Consider the following 18,191-nt stretch of genomic DNA (forward strand, 5'->3'; position numbering starts at 1 on the left):
GCGCCGCCTCGCAGCCTGCGCCGCCGCCGCCAGCGCCGCCGCCGCAACCACCGAGCCAGGGCCGCCTCCGGCTCCGCCTCCGGTTCCGGTGGAGCTGTCCTGCCGCTGCTGCCGCTCAAAGCCGCCTCCTGGCGGCGCGCCGCCACCCGCCTGCGGGGGGGCGCCGTAGCCGGGCGCGGCGTCGTAGCCCTGGGCTGCTCCGCCGGCGCCGCCGCCTCCATACGCGCTGCCGGCGCGTCCGCCTTGGCTGCTGCCGGCGCCTCCGCCGCCGTACCCACCGGCCGATCCTCCCCCAAAGCCGGGAGCCGCGCCCGCCCCAAAGCCCGGGGGCGCTCCTCCGTAGTCGGGGGGCGCCCCGTAGCCCGGAGGTGCACCCCCAAACGGAGGCGCGCCCCCGAACAGAGGAGGCCCGCCGAGCCCCTGCCCGCCCTGCCCCTGCCCGCCCTGCCCCTGCCCGCCCGGCCCCTGCCGCGGGTACGCGCCTCCCTGCTGCGGATACCCTCCGGCAGGGTAGGGCGGCGCGCCGCCGTAGCCGTACGGCTGCTCGCCCTGCGGGGACCGCGGACGCCCTGCGGCCTCGGCGTCGCGGCGCCCAATCCCGACGATGTCCGCGCCGCTCTCGGTGGCTGGCCGCTGGCGGCCACGCTGGTACGCCGCGAGCCGCTCCTTCTCGCGGAGGGCTCGGAGCCGGTCCATCTCCTGCTTTGGAAGCTCGAGCCGCCCCTGCTCGCGGAGCCGGTCAACCTGCCGCTGCTGGCCACTGCCGTCCGGCGGACCTCCCTGAGAGCCATCCTCCCGGCCTGCCTGCATCGTCAACGGCGCCAGCCTCGCAGGCGCCGCCAGCCGGAGGGCCGCTGGGCTGAGCGTGACCGCAAGCCACATTGTCCGCTCCAAAGATGCAGAGGAGGCTGGGCTGATTGTGCGCCCGCGAATTTCTCACGCCATGGCACTTGAGCACTTGAGCACTGGATAGGGCCGATTCCGCGTGGTACGGGACCCCTCGATCGTCTCGCCCTCCCTCACTGGTATGTTCATTGGGGGGGGTCATAACAAACACGGTACAGGATCGAGGTGCACGCTGCCGAAGCAGTGTCGTCCCCCCTCTCCCCGACGGCGATGGCGGTGTGACCGATCGAGCTACAAGAGGAGCTTGGTCAGCAGGATCCGGGATAGTCTGATGCACTACCTCACTGGGCCTGAGATCACCGAGACGCACCCGTCACCGTCTCGGATTCATGTGGGATCGAACCACTCCGGGATGGGTGGGCAAGCCCATCGTTCTCAACTGTTAATTGTCAAAATTCCTGTTGTGCATAGCCCGTCTCCGTCCACGTCCCCATCGCCCTCTGCATCGCCATCTGGCCCGTACGACCCCAGTACATGCAGCTGGCCTGGCCTTTTGCTTGGTGCCTGGTGCGGCACCTGCGCTGGGCCCGACAAGGGCCAGGATGCGTGCAACCCGGCAGACAACGCTGACGACTGCTGCACCGGAACCTCCTGCCAGTGGGACAAGAACGCAGGCGGCGGAGGGTGGAGCATGGTGTGTGTAGAGGCCTTCGAGCTCGGGCGGGGCGTGACGGCGACGCCTGATATCTTCTGCCAGACCGCCAAGGGTGTGTCTGAGGGTCCGTGCGAGCTCGAAGTTGGCCATTGATTCGACCTACGCTAGGGGCTGACTCATCGCGCGACAAAGGCGAGGCCCTTGACGCTTTGAGTGCGTCCCAGCGCGGGCACAGGTCATGCTACATGCTTGTGCGTTGTGGACGATGCTGGATCCATCGGGGCATCGACCACATGGTCATGTTGTGGCCCCCCCCCCCCCCCCCCCGACGGGGCATGCTGTGTAGTTGCATAGAGAATCGGGGCATCCGCACGCTGAGGTTCCTTCTCTGTGCAAAGCTCCATACACAGCAACGTGTCGATAGTTTGGATAGACGAGCCGTTTATTTAAATGCGGAATGAATCTATGTCTTATGTGCAATGAGAGTTCCGAAGCTGGGGAGCAATCAATGCACCACAGTAGTGGAGAACAACTGTTGTTGAATCCTATTTTGATGAACCAAATCTGTCACAGTCACGTCACTGCAGCCGCGTCTCAAAGGCCGTGTCTGGTTTGATGGCGAACGGGTAAAAGTGCGTCACAAACTTGGACGCCTCATCAAGTCGCTGCACCGCGTTGCTGGCCCTGCTGCAGTCTGGCCGCTCTCCGATGGGCGCTGGAGGGCGGAAGCCCCACACGCTGTCCATGTGGCGGTAGTTGAACCTCACCATCTCCGCCGGCCCCAGCAGCGCTTGCATCACGTGATCGAACTCGCGGTTCGCCTGCGGCGAGCCGAGATCGACACAGAGCCGCCGCAAGTCCGCCGCCCCGACCTCGAGCACGGGCGCGCCGCGCGCCGCCCCGAGCGCGGCACGGATGTCTGAAAGCCTCGTCCCCGCCGCCACCGTCCGCTCCTCCCTCGGCGGCGGCAGAGGCGGGATCGGGTCTCCCGGGGCGAGAGGCGCCTGGGCGGCCTCGGCCGCCCCCGCGCCGCCGGCGACACGCAGCCGCACGCGCGCGCCGCGGAGGGTGGCGTTGGCCTGCGGGTGGTAGAGGAAGGAGGCCGCGCGGACCGGCACCTCCTGCTCCTCCCAGAGGTGCACGTCGAAGAGGTGGTCCATCGGGCACGCAAAAGGGAGCCGCATCTCCCTCGGCGCCTCGGCCATTCGACACCGCTGCAGCGCGTTCCAGTAGCGGTCGCACCAGCACGTGAGCGGCGGGAGCAGGAGCGTCCTCCCCGTCGCCCTGGCGAGGGCGAGCGCGTCGCGCAGAGCCGCCCGCTGCAGCACGTCGAAGGTGAGGTGCCTGCACGGAGACGCGGTCGCAGTGGTGGGAGATCTCAACAGTCTCATACTCCACAGAGAATCATGCACACTTGCCGGCATGAGTGCAGGTATGGATCACACCCTTGTGCAGCTAACGGATTCAGCTTAAGGCCATGGGCAACTATGCCGCCTCCATGTGGCTGTGCACATTCAAATGACGACAAGGCAGCTCGCCTCATCGGGTTGTCCTCGGGCAGCGCCGTCGGGTCGACCACGTTGTTCATCAGCCGGTCGGTGTAGCCCTTCGTGCCCTCGACCCGGACTGCCGCCACGCCCTCGCGCACCTTCACCCCCTCGAGGCTGCCTGGCTCGACGAGCGGGCCGACCAGCCGCAAAAAGCCTCCGCTCCGCGCCTGCACGGAAGGGTCCGAGAAGGGTGCGAGAAGGGTGCGAGAAGGGTCCGAGAGAAGGCTGCTCCTCGAGCGGCGGCTCCGCGCCGCGTCAAAGTACTCATCGCCGTCTCCCCGCCACAGCCCCGCCTCGCGCAAGCGCTGCCTCTTCCCCCACGTGTACGCGGGCGTGTCCGAGAACTGGTAGGTCGTGTGCAGCGCGACCGGCGGGGTGGCGCGTGCCAGCTGCTCGTGCTGCACAAAGTAGATGTGGCCGCCCGAGAACTCGAGGGCCGGCAGCGCGGTCAGTGTGATGTGCGCTGACCCGCCCGAAGGGAGGGGCAGCGCGCTGCGGCTCCGGTAGACGGAGCGGTCGCCCTCGCGCGAGGCGTCGACCTATTCATTGCTTCCTGATCGACCCACGAACCACTGACTCATACGCAGCCGCCCTCGAGGCGTGTACCTCCCCGTCGGCCAGGCCCCGCTCGGCGAGCCACTGCCTCCACACGCCCTGCGACTGGACGCCCTGCAGCCCGAGCGCGCGCACGATCATGTTGAAGTAGGTCTGGTCGTTGAAGCCCCACGAGTCTTTGCGCAGCCGACCCGCCGTGAGCTCGTCGAGCATCTTGCGCTTCCAGGCGGCGAGCAGGGCGCGCGTGCCGTTTGTGTTTCGCAGGAAGAGGACGCCGGTGTTGACCTCCGCGTACCGCCACCGCTCGGAGCGCGCCGTGTCGAGCGCGAGGTTGGCGATGTCCGTCGAGACGAGCACGTCGGCGTGCGCCAGCAGCTGCATGCCCGCAGCCTGCCCCGTCACCCACGGCCTCGGGTCGCGCACCCACGTCACGTCCAGGTCGGAGGCGAGCACGTCGAAGCCGGCGCGGACAAACTCCTCGAAAAAGTCGACCTTCAGAACGCCCATCTGCGTGAAGGCCTTCGGGTCCATGCGGTAGTACCGCCTGCGGGAAGGCGGTCGGTGCCCACTGAGCGCCCGCGTGGCGAGCCATGGCCATTGGAATTGCATGCTGGATGATGGGTCGAAGAAGAAGTTGAAGGCTGATAATTTGGTTCCGATTGTTGAGGCGGCACACCAGCTCGTCTCGATGCCCGCCACGTCCTCCCGCGTCGGCGTGGGCGGCGTCTTGAGCAGCGCCGCGCCGACGCCCGCCTCGTCGCACCGCCGGAAGAGAGCCTCGTCCATCGCGCCTTGGCTCAGGCTCCGAGAATGCTAAAGGGGGCGGGGGGCGCGCCGCCTAGAGGACGGGCGCGTCGCGCGCCTAGCACGTGCGAGTCGAGGCCGAGACGCCGCACGTGCGCGACCTACGGTGCATCGAGACGCGTCTTCCGCATTGGATCATGGCCCCAAGACACCGCCGGTGCGATCCGTGCTCCGCGGCTTGCCACGGGTGCGCAAGAGCGGCGCTTGGCTTAGAGTTGGTGGGGAGACCGCGGGAGAGGGTGAGGGAAGCTTGGGGTGTGGGCGGCGGGAGAGGGTGAGGGGAGGTGGGGTGTGGGCGGAGGAGACCCAGCGGACTAGGAGACCCAGCGGACGTGCAGGCTAGGAAGGCTCTGGGAGGTGTCGGAAAGTGTCTAGGCTGCGGCTGCTCGCCCAGTGAAACAGAAAGTCGCCCATCGACGAGCCGCCAAACACCATGAACAGGATGCGCTGCCGACCCTGGTGAGGCAGCAGCCGCGCCGCCGCATGCCGGTTGAGCAGGAGCTTGTCCTACGCTACGGGACACCAGCCTCACCGACGTGCTCACGCGCCGGGTGGCGGAGCAAGAGCCCATACCGTCAGCCACTGCGCGCCGGGAAGGGAAGACGCAGGCGCACGGGACGCACCCCGGCCTCGCTCCTCCGTCTCGCGCTGCCGGCGCACCGGCTTGCCGCTTAGCGACGGGACTCGCAGCCACGGGTCGCGCACCAGGTCTGGACGCATGGTCCACTCATCGGAGGGGTCGGCGGCGGCGGCGGCGGGCGTGGCGGCGGGCGTGGCGGCAGCGGGTGTGGAGAAAGGAGTGGCGGCAGCGGGCGTGGAGGCGGGCGTGGCGGCAGCGGGTGTGGAGGCGGGAGTGGCGGCAGCGGGCGTGGAGGCGGGCGTGGAGGCGGGAGTGGCGGTGTCGGCGGGTGTGGAGCCGGCGGACCTCTCGCCGGGTACAGAATCCCTGTGTGCCGTCCTCGTGCTTCGCCTCGCCATCGCCATCGCCTCTGCCTCGTGGTGCGGCTTTGGCCGGCTCCACGTGGCGCTCACAGAACTGCTGGCCTGGAGGTACGAGCGGAGCGTCGCGAGCACAAGAAGGACGGCACAGGCGAATCGCGTAAGGCGGTGCTGCAGCATTGCCCGCAGTCGCTTCCCAGCTGGGCGGGCGGGCCGGTGGGAGCCATATACAGACCACGTGTACGCGAACACAAGCGCCTGGGTTCCGGCCAACAAAGGCGTAGGGGCAGGGCATTCCCGTAGGCGCTCTACGCCCTTTTAGCAAAAGTACAGAATGAGGGGAAGGGAGCGGGGGGCGCCCAGTAGGGCGCCGGCACCCCAGCGTAGAGGGCGTCGTGTAGCCCTCCTTTCGGTATTTTTAAAAAGACAGAATCCAACACGACAGCAGCGGTCTCTTATGCCGGAAGAGGAGGAGTTCCGCGCCGCGTGTGAGCTCTACATGACGTCCGCCTTTGGCGGGAGGCTGGAGGAGGCTACGCAGCGGCGGCTCTACGGGCTCCATGCCCGCGCAACCCGAGGGCCGGCGCCGTCCGCGCCGCCAGAGGGCATGGCTGCCGAGCAGTGGGAAGCGTGGCGCGACGCGGGCTCTGCGCTGTCCGCCGAGGACGCGATGGAGGAGTACATCTCGGCGGTCGAGCTCGCGTCGCTCGAGGCCGGAGAGGAGGCGTCGGAGGAGGGCGCCGCGGCCGAGGGAGGGGGCGGGCTGGAAAGCCTCCCTCAGGGGCTGCGCGAGCAGCTCGAGGCGGCCGGGCTCGTGCCGAGCGGCGTCGATGGCGGCCGGGGCGGCTGCGGCGACGGCTGCGGCGTGGCAGGCAGCATTTTGGAGGCGGCGCGGGCCGGCGGCGACGCCGTGCAGAGGTTCCTCGGCGCGATGGAGGGCGGGGAGAGGCGGCGGGACGCGTTGTCTTCGCGGGATGAGGACGGGCTGAGCGCGCTGCACCACGCCGTCGACAGCGGCCACGCGGCGGCGGTGGAGGCGCTGCGCGCCGCAGAGGCGCCACATGAGCCCTGTCCGTGAAGCTTCCATGACGCTTCCCCGAACCTTCCTGTAGGCGCTGCTCGCCGCAAAGGCGGACGTCGACGCTGTGGACGGCAGCGGCATGTCGCCGCTGCACTACGCGGCGATGCTGGGCGCGAGCGATGCGGCGGGCCTGCTGCTGGGAGCGGGCGCCGACGCGGCCTTGCGTGACGAGGACGGCGCCTCGCCGCTCGACATGGCCGAGGGTGAGGCTGTGACGGAGCTGCTGACGGGGCCCCGGCTGGGCCGCGCAGACGGGCCAGAGCCGAGGGCTTCGGCTGGGGACGTCCCGGCGTCGGAGGAGGGCGAGGCGACGGCGACGGCCATCCAGCGCGGCGAGGTGCGGGGCGAGGCGGGGGCGCAAGCGGCGCTCTCGAGCCTCATGCGCGGACTGCAGGATGGTGTTAAATCGTGACAGTGTCTTTAAATCGTGACACTGGCCACCCGGCTCGCTGCAGCTCGCGGAGCGCGACCCGATGTCCGAGTACGAGGGGCACGGCCCCGACATTCCGTTTTGAGACGAGCTCTCCGGCCGCGCTCCACGCTCCTCCTCAGAAAACCAGGCTCATCCTCCGACGGGTCCTGTAGGCTACTCGCAGAGTGTGGGTAAACGAAAGTACCGTATTCGGTACTATCAAGAAAGACACCGAAAAAAGTCGCCGCGGCAGTCCACGACGAGCCAGCCTGCTGCCGGCTCGCACGGCAGCCTCCTCCTATGGACCAGCCTCGACTTCCATACAGTCAACATTTTGTCGCTGCGTGCTCGTGGTGAGCTGTGGCGGCGGTCGAAGTTCGCCCAGATTCGGTGACGAGCGCCGGACGATAGTACCGCCTCTGTTCGCCCTGTGCATGTCAGGCCAGGCTGCAGCAGGGCACTACCAACGTGCTGCCCTGTTGCAGCCTGACTTTGCCCACTGTGCACAGTCGCCAGAGCACCACCACCGCCCGGCATCGTGTCACGGCGAGCTCCTTCTGCGCCCGCTCGCGAGGCTCTCGCGCTGGCACACTTTGGCCATCTGCTGCTCGCGTTCGGCGAGCTCTTCTCCGCACTCCTGCCACGGTGCCGTCACCACACACCTTCTGGCTGGCCTGAGCCGCGCGGGGTCGCCGGCGGGGGCAACGCGTCGACCTCTCTCTCTGGCGCACCACGGGCCGCAACGGCCTGCGAGCAGCGTGCGCGAGGAGGCAGTGTGCCGGCACAGTCGAGCCGGAGCATCGGGTTCTTGATGCTTCTGGGGTCAAGTTTGACCTTATGTGGTATAATATGCAACAATAATGCTATGCTCTCACCCAGCCTTTTGAGATATGATCCCTCAAAGTCGAATTTTCGTTTACTGGTGACCATAGTACCGTTTGTCTTGTTTGCGTTTCTTCAAACGAATCCTTTAAAGTCTCGACAATCACTCAGCTGCTTATGTGGCACCGCAGAGGCTCCCTTGGGGATGCCTGAGGCCACCCCAACCACACACTAAGCCGTACGTAGACGAATTGGGCGCTACTTTTTTCGTTTACCCACATTATGCGAGTAGTTCCATTTCACTGTGGCACAGCTCGCGTTACAAAACCTTGATTTTGACCATTGCGCGAAAAAGGTACATCTCGGTGCCTTCCAGAGGCAGCTGCGACCCCGCCGAGTGGACGGTAACGCACAGCAGGTGGCGCGGTGCGTTACCGTCCACTCCGCTGGGTCGCAGCTGCCTCTGCGCGTCCTGTGGATGTACCTTTGTCGCGCGCCGGAGATGACTCGACGCCGCTGAGATCGGAGATTCAAGCTCTGACAGGTCGCACGTCGCTCCTTTGACGCCGACGTGACTCACCCGTGCAGATCACATCAGGACACGGTCTCGACGCGCTCGGTACGACGCCTGCGACCCGTCTTGGGTCAAGTGGCACGACGCTCATCGCGCCTACCAGCGCTGCCGTACAGGTTGCCACGACGAGGTCGAGCACGCTTCTATACGCTCGCCCAGCCTCCCTTTCCATCCCATTAGGCAGCATGGGAACGGTGGCGAGCAGACGCAAAGCCTACGAGGGGTGGTGGAACCACATGTCGCGGCTACTGCCGGCTCGACCCCACGATAGCCTCCGGAGGCTGACTTTGCGGCACCATCATCGGACGATGTCGACGAGTTGGGTCGCGCTCGCGGTAGCCAGGTAGCCCCCCATACTAGTAGCACCGGCCATGGCCGCAGGAAGCTCGGGGGAGGGCGCTGGGAGCAACACGGAGCTCCGTTGGACGCGTTTTCAAGATTAGCGTGTCAGAGTGAATTGGAACTAGCCGTAGGGGGCCCCTGTAGGGGGCCCACAGGCTAGTTCCATTTCACTGTGGCACAGCTCGCGTTACAAAACCTTGATTTGACCATTTGCGCAAAAAGGTACATCTCGGTGCCTTCCAGAGGCAGCTGCGACCCCGCCGAGTAGACGGTTGCACACAGCAGGTGGCGCGGTGTGCAACCGTCCACTCGGCCGGGGGTCGCAGCTGCCTCTGCGCGTCCTGGGGATGTACCTTTGTCGCGCGCCGGAGACGACTCGACGCCGCTGAGATCGGAGATCAAGCTCTGACAGGTCGCACGTCGCTCCTTTGACGCCGACGTGACTCACCCGTGCAGATCACATCAGGACACGGTCTCGACGCGCTCGGTACGACGCCTGCGACCCGTCTCGGGTCAGGTGGCACGACGCTCATCGCGCCTACCAGCGCTGCCGTGCAGGTTGCCACGACGAGGTCGAGCACGCTTCTATACGCTCGCCGAGCCTTCCTTTCCATCCCATTTGGCAGCCTGGGAACGGTGGCGGTCAGAGGCAAAGCATACGAGGGGTGGTGGAACCACAAGAGCTTCCGAGCTCGCACTCCGCGCGTAGGGCCCTTATGGCCTGCGTCGCTGGTACCCCGAGCTCATCCCCACGGTGGCGCTGTGGTACAAGGTCCCGCGCCGCCTCTTCCTCTTCAACGAGGAGGCGCGGGACGGCGACGGCAATGTCTTCATGTCGGCCGAGGGATGCGCGCAGGGGGACCCGCTCGGACCGTTCCTCTTCGCCATCGGCTACCACTGGACGCTCCTCGAGATGCAAGTGCGCAACCCGTCCGCCCTCATTTTAGCCTACCTTGATGACACCTACGTCGCGGACGCGCCGAGACCCGCGCTCGAGGCGATGCTCGAAGGCGACGCCCTTGCTCAGAAGTGGAGCGGGGTGGCGAGCAACGTCAGCAAGCGTCAGATCTGGGCTCCCGACCCCGCGTCGCTCGAGGCGGTGCGCGACTACCCGAGCGTGAGGGGCACGCCGGCGGCGCCTCCCGACGGCAAGTACGCGGGCGGTACCCTGCGAGGCATCCGGGTGCTCGGGGCGTACCTCGGCGACGACGAATGGCGGAAGACGGAGCTCGTGGCGAGAGTCGAGAGGGCGCTCAAACCGCTCGAGGGCATCCTCAAGCTGCGCGACACGAAGGAGATCCACACGGCGCAGCAGGTGATGCAGGTCCTGCTGCGCTTCTGCAGCAACACGACGCTCACCTTCTTCCTTCGCGCCATGCCGCCGTCGGTCACCCTCCCGGCCGCTGAGAGGCACGACGAGCTGATCGACGCGGCGCTATACAAGCTCGTCGGCGGGGCGCGGGTCGGCGCCGCCGGCACGCGCTGGGAGCGCGCGTGCAAGCAGGCGCGCCTTCCCGTCAAGATGGGCGGCATGGGCCTCACTAGCGCCGTCGACATCCGCGAGCCGGCGTGGATTGGCACGTGGGCGCTCGTCGCCGGGCCCATGCGCCACCTGCATGCTCCTTTCCGCGACCTCGACGTGAGCAAGGCGCCGGGCTCCGATTTCGACGAGCTGCGGGCGGCGCATGACAGGCTCAAGAAGGAGCACGGCGAGATCGCGGCGACGTGGAAGGAGTGGGACGGCAAGACGAAGGCGGAGTACTTTGACCTGGTTGGCGGTACGACAGGCAGGCCCCCGGAAGTCGAGGTGGAGCCGTGGGACGAGCCCGACGAGGGCGAGAAGCTGCGCGCCTCCGCGCGGCCGCCGGAGCCGGCTACGAGGGTGGCGCTCTCGCGCTTCCGGCCGCATACTCTCGTCGAGGCCAAGGAGCTGCTGCCCCTCGCCGAAACTGCAGGCTTTGCAGCGAGGACCAGCCTGCTCAGCTTAGAACGAGGAGCCAGCAGCCAACAGGAGGACAGCAGTCGTCCACGCCAGCTGGAATGCGAGGACCGCCCCAGCCGCAGGTGGCCCCATACGTAATGCTTTGCGCAAAGCACCGTGCAAAAATGGCGCCTTTACATGGCCATGCAGCAAGCAGTGCCGCCAGATGAGCACACGGCCATGGGCGAAGTGCACCCGCAGGGCCAGCTTGCATTGCGTGGTGCACTCGCAAATCAACCCGCCCTCTCGCGCCAAGGACGGCGCGAGGGGAGCGCGAGCATCCACCAGCAGCCGTCTGGCTGCTGGTGTGAGCCATACTCAACACGCCGCGCGGAGCGGAGTGCGGAGCCATGAATGAGCAGTAGCCTGCGCCTCGAGGCACGGCCTGCGGCCCCTACCCTACCGTCGGCCCGCCACTGGCGGCGTCGAGGACATTTCGAGACGGTGTGCGGTGTCAGCCTGTGAGGCGCACTGCACTCGAACTGCACTAGTGGAAGCACCAACACGGCCCTCGGGCTGTTTGGGGACCCGGACGCCAGCGGCCCCCTGGGAGAGGGGTGTCCTGGTTGTGTCTTGTCTGAGTGCCAGCGCACGCAGCTATCTTAACGGCGTGAGGTCAGCAAAAACCCTCGCGGCGTCGTGCAGTCTGTGAGGGTGTGTGCCTGCACGGATTGCACAAGTAGCAAATCGCTCCTGTCGGCATTCCTCCGGAATGGGGCGACAGAACACGTGTTATTCCGTAGTCGGGATGACCACAAATCGTTAGGGCACTCAAGAAGAGGCCAGCCGGCACTTCGAGCTGCGCTCGACATGGGGATGCGCACAGTCAATATATGTCAATGCGCGCCGCGCGAGCGAGTCTCTAAAGACTCGGTCGCGAACTTTCCGAGAAGGAAGACAAGTGGGGCGGCGGCGTCGATAGATATCGACGCCGCCGTCGCCGCGCATCATGACGAGTTCGCATTCCCCATGTGACCCTCTATACCTCACCTTCGAGACAAGCCAGGGGGTTCAACCCAATGGACCTAGTGTGGCGTCGAGGCCCGCACTGTCTGGACATGCGGGCCGCGGCTGACAGAACGGCGGGCTAGGCATTGAGAGCCCAGGAGTTTTAATTCGCACAGAGGGCACGCGAGGTACGACCGTGCCCGGCCGTGCTATTAAAGCGACTCGGCTCTCTAAAAGGCTGCAGCCCAGAGCCACACGGAGTCTACGCGCATCGCTTGTGCATAGCCTCGACCAATCTCCTGTTCACGGTGGAACCGTGAACAAAGAGCTTCTTCGAACCGTTACAAACACGACGCGAGCCGCCCAGCAGGGAGCCTGGGCGACTCGATTTGACCTCCCCCCCGCCCCACGGTGCGCCAGCGGCGCATTTGGGATGGACACCACACGTCGTCACATCGAGCAGCTCTCTGTCAACGGAAATTTCTCAGTTCTGATGCGTCATCCGGATGGAGCAACTGGCTTTGCTTGGATTGGGAGTCCTTTTGCTATGTGCTCTAAGCGGGGAACTACGCCTCTTTTAGCCTCATCCTGCAGGCGATAGCCCAGCCCGCGCGCAGCGGTGGCGGCGACACTTGCAACACGAGCACACCTCGCTTCGGCGCGCTCGATCCTTCACAACGGGCCGCCCGCAAGGACGCGTGTGCGGCCCTCTCTACTCGACCCGTGCCACGGCACGGGTGTTTCTAGTCATGCAGCCGCCCCGGCGATCGCGCTCGGGGCGTCTCTCAGCACTCACCGCGCGAGACGCGTGGCGTGCCACACAAACCAGTAAACAGCAGCCGTCGCTGCTGCGACTCGAATGCTTCAAACGCGCACCTGTGCTTGCGCACGGCGTGCTCTACACGAGCCTCCCTACCGCACGAGCGTGCGGGCGGCTCGAATCCACCCTTCCCCCGCCCTAGCCACTGTTGGCTGGGCTGCGGGCGCCGTCCGCCTTGCGGCGGCGGCGACACTCGCAACACGAGCACACCTCGCTTCGGTGTGCTCGACCCTTCACAACGGGCCGCCCGCAAGGACGCGTGTGCGGCCCTCTCTACTCGACCTGTGCCACGGCACGGGTCGTTCTAGTCATGCAGCCGCCCCGGCGATCGTGCTCGGGGCGTATCTCAGCACTCACCGCGCGAGACGCGTGGCGTGCCACGAACCAGTAAGCAGCAGCCTTCGCTGTTGCGACTCGAATGCTTCAAACGCGCACCTGTGCTTGCGCACGGCGTGCTCTACACGAGCCTCCCTACCGCACGAGCGTGCGGGCGGCTCGAATCCACCCTTCCCCCGCCCTAGCCACTGTTGGCTGGGCGGCGGGCGCCGTCCGCCTTGCGGCGGCGGCGACACTCGCAACACGAGCACACCTCGCTTCGGTGTGCTCGACCCTTCACAACGGGCCGCCCGCAAGGACGCGTGTGCGGCCCTCTCTACTCGACCTGTGCCACGGCACGGGTCGTTCTAGTCATGCAGCCGCCCCGGCGATCGTGCTCGGGGCGTATCTCAGCACTCACCGCGCGAGACGCGTGGCGTGCCACAAACCAGTAAGCAGCAGCCTCCACTGCTGCGACTCGAATGCTTCAAACGCGCACCTGTGCTTGCGCACGGCGTGCTCTACACGAGCCTCCCTACCGCACGAGCGTGCGGGCGGCTCGAATCCACCCTTCCCCCGCCCTAGCCACTGTTGGCTGGGCGGCGGGCGCCGTCCGCCTTGCGGCGGCGGCGACACTCGCAACACGAGCACACCTCGCTTCGGTGTGCTCGACCCTTCACAACGGGCCGCACGCAAGGACGCGTGTGCGGCCCTCTCTACTCGACCTGTGCCACGGCACAGGTCGTTCTAGTCATGCAGCCGCCCCGGCGATCGTGCTCGGGGCGTATCTCAGCACTCACCGCGCGAGACGCGTGGCGTGCCACAAACCAGTAAACAGCAGCCTCCGCTGCTGCGACTCGAATGCTTCAAACGCGCACCTGTGCTTGCGCACGGCGTGCTCTACACAAGCCTCCCTACCGCACGAGCGTGCGGGCGGCTCGAATCCACCCTTCCCCCGCCCTAGCCACTGTTGGCTGGGCTGCGGGCGCCGTCCGCCTTGCGGCGGCGGCGACACTTGCAACACGAGCACACCACCACACCTCGCTTCGGTGTGCTCGATCCTTCACAACGGGCCGCCCGCAAGGACGCGCGTGCGGCCCTCTCTACTCGACCTGTGCCACGGCACGGGTCGTTCTAGTCATGCAGCCGCCCCGGCGATCGTGCTCGGGGCGTATCTCAGCACTCACCGCGCGAGACGCGTGGCGTGCCACAAACCAGTAAGCAGCAGCCTCCGCTGCTGCGACTCGAATGCTTCAAACGCGCACCTGTGCTTGCGCACGGCGTGCTCTACACGAGCCTCCCTACCGCACGAGCGTGCGGGCGGCTCGAATCCACCCTTCCCCCGCCCTAGCCACTGTTGGCTGGGCGGTGGGCGCCGTCCGCCTTGCGGCGGCGGCGACACTTGCAACACGAGCACACCTCGCTTCGGTGTGCTCGACCCTTCACAACGGGCCGCCCGCAAGGACGCGTGTGCGGCCCTCTCTACTCGACCTGTGCCACGGCACGGGTCGTTCTAGTCATGCAGCCGCCCCGGCGATCGTGCTCGGGGCGTATCTCAGCACTCACCGCGCGAGACGCGTGGCGTGCCACAAACCAGTAAGCAGCAGCCTTCGCTGCTGCGACTCGAATGCTTCAAACGCGCACCTGTGCTTGCGCACGGCGTGCTCTACACGAGCCTCCCGACCGCACGAGCGTGCGGGCGGCTCGAATCCACCCTTCCCCCGCCCTAGCCACTGTTGGCTGGGCGGTGGGCGCCGTCCGCCTTGCGGCGGCGGCGACACTCGCAACACGAGCACACCTCGCTTCGGTGTGCTCGATCCTTCACAACGGGCCGCCCGCAAGGACGCGTGTGCGGCCCTCTCTACTCGACCTGTGCCACGGCACGGGTCTTTCTAGTCATGCAGCCGCCCCGGCGATCGTGCTCGGGGCGTCTCTCAGCACTCACCGCGCCAGACGCGTGGCGTGCCACACAAACCAGTAAGCAGCAGCCTTCGCTGCTGCGACTCGAATGCTTCAAACGCGCACCTGTGCTTGCGCACGGCGTGCTCTACACGAGCCTCCCGGCCACACGAGCGTGCGGGCGGCTCGAATCCACCCTTCCCCCGCCCTAGCCACTGTTGGCTGGGCGGTGGGCGCCGTCCGCCTTGCGGCGGCGGCGACACTTGCAACACGAGCACACCTCGCTTCGGTGTGCTCGACCCTTCACAACGGGCCGCCCGCAAGGACGCGTGTGCGGCCCTCTCTACTCGACCTGTGCCACGGCACGGGTCGTTCTAGTCATGCAGCCGCCCCGGCGATCGTGCTCGGGGCGTATCTCAGCACTCACCGCGCGAGACGCGTGGCGTGCCACAAACCAGTAAGCAGCAGCCTTCGCTGCTGCGACTCGAATGCTTCAAACGCGCACCTGTGCTTGCGCACGGCGTGCTCTACACGAGCCTCCCGGCCACACGAGCGTGCGGGCGGCTCGAATCCACCCTTCCCCCGCCCTAGCCACTGTTGGCTGGGCGGTGGGCGCCGTCCGCCTTGCGGCGGCGGCGACACTTGCAACACGAGCACACCTCGCTTCGGTGTGCTCGACCCTTCACAACGGGCCGCCCGCAAGGACGCGTGTGCGGCCCTCTCTACTCGACCTGTGCCACGGCACGGGTCGTTCTAGTCATGCAGCCGCCCCGGCGATCGTGCTCGGGGCGTATCTCAGCACTCACCGCGCGAGACGCGTGGCGTGCCACAAACCAGTAAGCAGCAGCCTCCGCTGCTGCGACTCGAATGCTTCAAACGCGCACCTGTGCTTGCGCACGGCGTGCTCTACACGAGCCTCCCGACCGCACGAGCGTGCGGGCGGCTCGAATCCACCCTTCCCCCGCCCTAGCCACTGTTGGCTGGGCGGTGGGCGCCGTCCGCCTTGCGGCGGCGGCGACACTTGCAACACGAGCACACCTCGCTTCGGTGTGCTCGACCCTTCACAACGGGCCGCCCGCAAGGACGCGTGTGCGGCCCTCTCTACTCGACCTGTGCCACGGCACGGGTCGTTCTAGTCATGCAGCCGGCCCGGCGATCGTGCTCGGGGCGTCTCTCAGCACTCACCGCGCGAGACGCGTGGCGTGCCACACAAACCAGTAAGCAGCAGCCTCCGCTGCTGCGACTCGAATGCTTCAAACGCGCACCTGTGCTTGCGCACGGCGTGCTCTACACGAGCCCCCCGACCACACGAGCGTGCGGGCGGCTCGAATCCACCCTTCCCCCGCCCTAGCCACTGTTGGCTGGGCGGTGGGCGCCGTCCGCCTTGCGGCGGCGGCGACACTTGCAACACGAGCACACCTCGCTTCGGTGTGCTCGACCCTTCACAACGGGCCGCCCGCAAGGACGCGTGTGCGGCCCTCTCTACTCGACCTGTGCCACGGCACGGGTCTTTCTAGTCATGCAGCCGCCCCGGCGATCGTGCTCGGGGCGTCTCTCAGCACTCACCGCGCGAGACGCGTGGCGTGCCACAAACCAGTAACGAGTAAGCAGCAGCCTCCGCTGCTGCGACTCGAATGCTTCAAACGCCACCTGTGCTTGCGCACGGCGTGCTCTACACGAGCCTCCCTACCGCACGAGCGTGCGGGCGGCTCGAATCCACCCTTCCCCCGCCCTAGCCACTGTTGGCTGGGCTGCGGGCGCCGTCCGCCTTGCGGCGGCGGCGACACTCGCAACACGAGCACACCTCGCTTCGGTGTGCTCGACCCTTCACAACGGGCCGCCCGCAAGGACGCGTGTGCGGCCCTCTCTACTCGACCTGTGCCACGGCACGGGTCGTTCTAGTCATGCAGCCGCCCCGGCGATCGTGCTCGGGGCGTATCTCAGCACTCACCGCGCGAGATGCGTGGCGTGCCACAAACCAGTAAGCAGCAGCCTCCGCTGCTGCGACTCGAATGCTTCAAACGCGCACCTGTGCTTGCGCACGGCGTGCTCTACACGAGCCTCCCGACCGCACGAGCGTGCGGGCGGCTCGAATCCACCCTTCCCCCGCCCTAGCCACTGTTGGCTGGGCGGTGGGCGCCGTCCGCCTTGCGGCGGCGGCGACACTTGCAACACGAGCACACCTCGCTTCGGTGTGCTCGACCCTTCACAACGGGCCGCCCGCAAGGACGCGTGTGCGGCCCTCTCTACTCGACCTGTGCCACGGCACGGGTCGTTCTAGTCATGCAGCCGCCCCGGCGATCGTGCTCGGGGCGTATCTCAGCACTCACCGCGCGAGACGCGTGGCGTGCCACAAACCAGTAAGCAGCAGCCTCCACTGCTGCGACTCGAATGCTTCAAACGCGCACCTGTGCTTGCGCACGGCGTGCTCTACACGAGCCTCCCGGCCGCACGAGCGTGCGGGCGGCTCGAATCCACCCTCCCCCCGCCCTCGCCACTGTTGGCTGGGCGGTGGGCGCCGTCCGCCTTGCGGCGGCGGCGACACTTGCAACACGAGCACACCTCGCTTCGGTGTGCTCGACCCTTCACAACGGGCCGCCCGCAAGGACGCGTGTGCGGCCCTCTCTACTCGACCTGTGCCACGGCACGGGTCGTTCTAGTCATGCAGCCGCCCCGGCGATCGTGCTCGGGGCGTATCTCAGCACTCACCGCGCGAGATGCGTGGCGTGCCACGAACCAGTAAGCAGCAGCCTTCGCTGCTGCGACTCGAATGCTTCAAACGCGCACCTGTGCTTGCGCACGGCGTGCTCTACACGAGCCTCCCTACCGCACGAGCGTGCGGGCGGCTCGAATTCACCTTTCCCCCGCCCTCGCCACTGTTGGCTGGGCGGTGGGCGCCGTCCGCCTTGCGGCGGCGGCGACACTTGAAGCGGTCGCGGCGCGTATGCGTCGTACTGTTAGGGCGGCCGGGCCCGAAGACGGCCCCGCCAGGCTCTGCATAAGGCCATCTTCGCCACAACGCGTGGCATTGGTCCAACTACGGCAACCCACAGCGAGGGGGGCCGCTTAGGCGACCTTGCTCACATCAGCTGCATATGCTTCAGTGGTGCAAGGAGGAGTGGAGAGGGACCTTTGACGGTGTCTGGCCCATGCGGGTTGGCACGTACCTAGTTGGCGCAATGCGCCGCGACCGTTGTGGAGCGCGGGGCGGCGGCGTCGATAGATATCGACGCCGCCGTCGCCGCGCATCATGACGAGTTCGCATTCCCCATGTGACCCTCTATACCTCACCTTCGAGACAAGCCAGGGGGTTCAACCCGCAATGGACCTAGTGTGGCGTCGAGGCCCGCACTGTCTGGACATGCGGGCCGCGGCTGACAGAACGGCGGGCTAGGCATTGAGAGCCCAGGAGTTTTAATCTCTCTCTCTCTCTCTCACCTCACTACTGTCTCGCCCACCCCGTCTACCTTCGATCCCCTAAAGTAGGACAGGCTCGCGCGAATCCTACTCTTGCCCTACTCGTACATTCCGCTGCCCATCCGCTGCCGCCCGCGCCGATGGCCTCCCACCGCATCGGCGCGCGCGTCGCGGGCCTCTCGCCAGAGCAGCTGTGCGCCATCATCGAGGCGCAGGCGGGCGCGAGCGACG

The 18,191-nt window shown here is 66.9% G+C and overlaps 2 protein-coding genes across 2 annotated transcripts in view; both read right to left on the minus strand.

Annotated features, from left to right (window-relative positions):
• Positions 1-1,945: 1,945 nt before the first annotated feature.
• Positions 1,946-5,499, minus strand: EMIHUDRAFT_468235 (hypothetical protein). The gene is made up of 7 exons (XM_005783687.1): positions 4,984-5,499; positions 4,801-4,917; positions 4,469-4,511; positions 4,283-4,397; positions 3,658-4,150; positions 2,947-3,590; positions 1,946-2,845 (listed from the first exon to the last, which is right to left on the minus strand). Exons 1-7 carry the CDS (start codon positions 5,392-5,394, stop codon positions 2,080-2,082), a joined length of 2,589 nt encoding a protein of 862 aa, XP_005783744.1. The 5' UTR covers positions 5,395-5,499; the 3' UTR covers positions 1,946-2,079.
• Positions 5,500-18,058: 12,559 nt separating this feature from the next.
• EMIHUDRAFT_232097 (hypothetical protein) overlaps positions 18,059-18,191 on the minus strand; it is a gene marked incomplete at both ends in the record, with an annotated part of 785 nt that continues 652 nt past the window's right edge. Inside the window, one exon of the mRNA XM_005783688.1 lies at positions 18,059-18,151. Within this exon, the coding sequence (XP_005783745.1) occupies positions 18,059-18,151 (93 nt within the window). The remainder of the gene's footprint in view (positions 18,152-18,191) is intronic.

This window comes from Emiliania huxleyi, assembly GCF_000372725.1.
Source record: "Emiliania huxleyi CCMP1516 chromosome Unknown EMIHUscaffold_178, whole genome shotgun sequence".
In the NCBI taxonomy this organism is placed as follows: Eukaryota; Haptophyta; order Isochrysidales; family Noelaerhabdaceae; genus Emiliania; species Emiliania huxleyi.

Bases quoted from the DNA above. Each gene is read 5' to 3' on its own strand.
- EMIHUDRAFT_468235 (XM_005783687.1), bottom strand. From the start codon at position 5,394: ATGGCGATGGCGAGGCGAAGCACGAGGACGGCACACAGGGATTCTGTA. The intron at 4,512-4,800 runs GCGAGCAGCCGC...GATGCACCGTAG, and splicing joins GCGACTTTCTGTTTCACTGG to GTCGCGCACGTGCGGCGTCT. The intron at 3,591-3,657 runs GTACACGCCTCG...AGCAATGAATAG, and splicing joins GGGGCCTGGCCGACGGGGAG to GTCGACGCCTCGCGCGAGGG.